This window comes from Rhincodon typus, unplaced genomic scaffold (genome assembly GCF_021869965.1).
Source record: "Rhincodon typus isolate 14 unplaced genomic scaffold, sRhiTyp1.1 hic_rhity00002106, whole genome shotgun sequence".
In the NCBI taxonomy this organism is placed as follows: Eukaryota; Metazoa; Chordata; class Chondrichthyes; order Orectolobiformes; family Rhincodontidae; genus Rhincodon; species Rhincodon typus.
The window spans coordinates 20,101-25,000 of record NW_025967744.1 but is presented as its reverse complement, the minus strand read 5'-3'; the positions used below and the strand labels follow the sequence as shown (position 1 = coordinate 25,000).

Genomic DNA, 4,900 nt, shown 5'->3' with positions numbered 1-4,900 from the left:
ATTATAATTCAGTCTCCCATTGCAGCCTTTCCTTTTGAAATGTGATTGCCTGATGTTCCTTGACAACTTGCAGGTCCGACATGCCATGGTCTCTCTTGAGACTAAACATAATTGACACCAAAATTATCTAGGCAGTCACTCAATTACATTCTCAGAATCCATATTCCTAGCTATCTTTGACTTATGTGTCCTTTTTTTGTAAAGATTGAACTCAAAAGTCTGTCTAACTGGAAAATTCGGTGTCTATAAGAAATTCAGAACTATTGTCTGTTGTCATGACGTGTTCAATTAAAGAAACACTTGCAAGCACTGTTTTGTATCTTATCATTTTAACCTCTGTCACCTTATTGGCAAAGTGCACTAACATATACCAGTGGGCAAATTGAGATCACATGTGCAATGAATCTTACTACTCATTTTTGTTAGCTAATCAGAAATGCAAATAGTTCCAGCTAAATTCCCAGTTAACCACCTGTGGTTAAACTGAGCATGTTCTAAAATTAAGGATTGCCCTTTTAGGACAAAGGAGATTTTTTGCATTTAGCGAGTTATGCATCTTTGAAATTTTCTCCACAGAAGGGAGGGCAGTTGAATATTTTTAAGGCTGAGTGGGATAGACTTTTGTTAGGTGAGGGAATTACAGATTGTCAGTACTAGATGGAAATGTGAAATTCAAGATACAAACACATGGCTGTGATCTTTTTGAAATGCGAAGCAGATTCAAAAGGCTAAATGGCCTACTTTGGCACTTATTGCATATGTTCATATGAATTTTTATTTTCATATTTTAAACAACTGAAGTATTTCATGTTTGCTCCACTGGAATTTACCACCTGAATCTATCTGTGAAATTATTTTACACCTAATAGGAATAAGAATTTATTTTATAAATTTTTCCTTTTCATCTACTTTCCTTAAAGTAAAGCTCTAATGTGTATTTTGTTTTTTGCAGAGTTATCTACCTTCTTCAAATATACCCAGTTGACTACAGTGCAAAATTACTTTTTACTGTTGCAACAGGTTCCTCTTCTGTACGTAAATCCTTTTCACCATATACTGTATAACTGTATTGGCATCATATTTCTCATTTGAAATTAATGATGGGTGGATTTATCTCCTATCTTGATTAAAACTAAAGATAAACCATCAATGGCAAATGTAGATACTTCGCAGCTATTCTGTTTTGATCTAAACTGTTATATTTGCATGAGGAAGTACTCCTGCTTTGCATGATTTTGCAAAGCACATTTGGAGCCACTTACATAGAGAGTTTAAAAATAACAAATATAGTCAAAAGATTGTTATATTTGGAGGAGGAAATGTCCAAAAAAGTTGCAAGTCTCCCAGACAGCAGTGTATATTTGTGCAATGCTGGGTTGCTTATAGTTTTGAACCTTGTGACATTTCTACCAAAAATCATGCAAGTAGGAAAGAAAAATATTGCAATGGTTTAGTCTAATAGGAGTGAGTGAAATAAAACCCACAAGTGACACTTAAAAAATAAATATGTGATATAACCAAATAGACCGGGCCATTTAAGGGCATCGAAGAAGTAGCACCATTTTCTTTTGAAAAATCAAGTTCCATTTTAACTATTATATTACTCTGTTTCTTTCTTGTTGTGCCTTGTTTTTTGATTTGAATGGGTAAGTATGCTGGCTCATAATATAGAAATTATAAACATTTAATAGTCTGGTCCATTGAACCACTGTTTTGAAATATACATTTAACATTTAATGCAGTTTAATAGTTGGCACATTTATGCATAATTAATAATTTGTTTTCTTATTTTCTAGCCTTTTGGTGGTGCCCAGTTGCCATTTGCTCATAGGAGCCGTGCTTTGCAATGTCTTCTTCATATTGCAGGCAGTGAGACGATAGCAAGGATCAGTCAGCAATCTATTGAGGAAGTCAAGTATGTTGCAGTTCAATCATGTGCTAAATGCGTACTAATCTTTCTATGTCACAGCATTAACCCCACCACACACCTGCTCCCCCTATGTAAGCAACCCAATTTCAATGTGTTCAATGGTTGATGGTGACAAAGAAAAAAGTTGCAATTAAAAATTGAGAAGAAAATGTTAATTTATCTCTTTCTCCTGGTCTTCAGCTTAGTAAGTATGGCATTGAACCATACAGATAAGCAAAGTTCCAAATTTGACCCCAGTTCTTTGCTAGATTAGATGATGAGCCATGATAGTTCTAGGGAAGTATGGTAAACTTCTGAATTGTCAGACTTTGTGATGGCAGTAAAGAATAAGCAATTGGCTTCCCAGAACTGCCTAAAACCACATCTGTTAGATATATCCAAGTAAACAGAAGACCAGACTTGGCAATGATGACCCCTATGATTGAATTATTTCTGCCACTGTCCAGGCTCATACATGAATGATGGTAACTTGAGTATAGTGCTGAAGCGCTCTTGTTATTTCTAGAACATGTATTGTGATTCTAAAAAGAGGGTTGTAATTAGAAAAATATTATTTGGTACATTTAAAAAAAAACAATTATTGTTAAATGCAACATATGGGAATGTTTTGGGTCATATGTAACTCAATACTATTTCAGATTTTATCAAATGAAGAGGACACTCAATAGAAAGCATACCTTAGTCATGCTGTGATAACTCAAGTTACTACAATGACACAGATCTTCCTTGAGATGTTTGCCTGTCAGCTTAATGCTCTGTAACTACAAAGCTGAGATTTTTTCTTTCTTTATTTAAAGCTTGCATTTCATTGTGAGGGCTTTAGGACAATCTACATCCAACAACCTCTTTGAAAACTTAGCATATATTGTGACATCTGGGATAAATTGTACCTCAGTAGCTGAGGCAATACTCTACATTCTTAGAAAAAAATCAAAAAACATTCTAAATAAAACAACCTACAACATTTTTTTGTTGGAAGTAAATTCATGCCATTCCCTAATATTAACAGATCCTGTTTCTTAACAAAAAACAAATTTTTAGGCTGGATATGAGCCAAAAATTAGTTAGTTATTTGTAAGTGTGAATTGTTGCACTTTGGGAGATCAAATGTCAAAGAAAAGTATACAGTTAATGTAAGGATGCTGAACAGTATTGATCTACAGAGGGATCTTGAGGTTCAAGTTCAAAGCTCCCTGAAAGTGGCCATGCAAGTAGATATGGTGGTAAAGAAGGCTTATGACATGCTTGCTTTATTGGTCGGGCATTGAGTACAATAGTCAGATGTCATGTTGCAGCTTTATAAGATTTTGGTAGGCCATGAGTATTGCGTTCAGTTCTAGTTGCCACATTACAGGAAGGATGTGGAAGCTTTAGAGAGGGTGCTGAAGAGGTTTATCAGGATTCTGCCTGGATTAGAGAGTATGAGCAATAAAGAGAGGCTAGAAATACTCGGGTTGTTTTCTCTGGAGTGGCAGAGGCTGGGGGAGACTTGATAGAAGTCTATAAAATAATGAGATATATAGATAGGGTAGACGGTCAGAAACTCTTTCCCAGAGTTGAAATATCTAATTCGAGGGGACATTCATTTAAGGTGAAAGGGGGAAAGTTCAAAGGAGATGTGAGGGGCAAGTTTTTTGCACAGAAAGTGGTAGGAGTGTAGAACATACTGCTAGGGGTGGTGGTGGAGGCAGATACGGAGGGGTGTTTAATGGACTTTTTAGATAAGCATGAATATGCAAGGAATGGAGGGACATGGACCAAGGGCCGGCAGAAGGGATTAATTTAATTTGGTGTCATGTTTGGCACTACATTGTGGGCTGAAGGGCCCATTCTTGTGCTGTACAATTCTATATTAGATATTTTCCTCGGGCCAAACTATAAATATTAGGTTTCATTAAAATCCGTCAATTAGCTTTGAAGGTGTATTGTTTATAGACTAACGGGTGAAAACAGCGCTTTCACCGACCTTCATGGCTGAGCTTTTTTTAATTCACTTGTGGGGTGTGAGCATAGCCGGCTAGCCAGCATTTATTGCCTGTTCCTAGCTGCCCTTGAGAAGGTGTTGGTGAGTTGCAGTCCATGTGCTGTAGTTTGACTAACAATGCACTTAGGGAGGGAATTCTAGGATTTTTGACCCAGTGACAATGAAGGAACAGTGCTATTTCCAAGTCAGGATGTTGAGTGGTCTGGAGGGGAACTTACAAGTGGTGGTGTTCCGATGTATTGCTCCCATGTCCTTTTGAGATAGAAGGTGTTGTCCAAGGATCTTTAGTGAATTTCTGCTGTGCTTCTTGTTGATAGTACGTGCTGCTGCTACTGAGCATCAGTGATGGAGAGTGTGGATGCTTGTGGATGTGGTGCCAATCAGGCAGGCTGCTTTGTCCTGGATACTTGTCAAGTTTTGTTGGAGCTGCAGCCATCCAGGCGAGTGGGAGTATTCCATCAAACACCTGATTTGTGCCTTGTAGATAATGTCAGGAGTCAGGAGGTGTGTTACTCACAGCAGTATTCCTAGCCTCTGATAAGTTCTTGTAGCCTCTGTATATATATGACATGTCCAGTTAAGTTTCTTGACAATCGTAACTCTGAGGACATTGATAGTGGGGATTCATTGATAGTTACACCATTGAATCTCAAAGGTTGGTGGTTAGATGGTTTCTTATTAGTGATGGTCATTGCTGGCATTTATGTGGTGCAAATATTACTTGCTGCTTGTCAGTGCTATCCTAGATATTGTCCAGATCTTATGCATTTTAACATGGACTGCTTCAGTATCTGAGGAGTTGCAAATGGTCCTGAATATTGTGCAATCATTGACCAATATCCCTACTTCTGACATAGTGACAGTTGAAAAGTTATTGATGAAGCAGCTGAAGATGGTTGGGCCAAGGACAGTACCCTGAGGAGCTCCTGCTGAGATGACTGACCTCCAGCAATCACAATCATCTGTGTTAACAAGGTGTAGAGCTG

At 37.6% G+C, this 4,900-nt stretch overlaps 1 protein-coding gene across 1 annotated transcript in view; it reads left to right on the top strand.

Annotated features, from left to right (window-relative positions):
• Positions 1-952: 952 nt before the first annotated feature.
• The window catches only part of LOC125481425 (kinetochore-associated protein 1-like), a gene marked incomplete at its 5' end in the record, with an annotated part of 23,806 nt that continues 19,858 nt past the window's right edge, over positions 953-4,900 (top strand). The window contains 2 exons of the mRNA XM_048592956.1: positions 953-1,031; positions 1,797-1,915. Of these exons, the coding sequence (XP_048448913.1) occupies positions 953-1,031; positions 1,797-1,915 (198 nt within the window). The remainder of the gene's footprint in view (positions 1,032-1,796; positions 1,916-4,900) is intronic.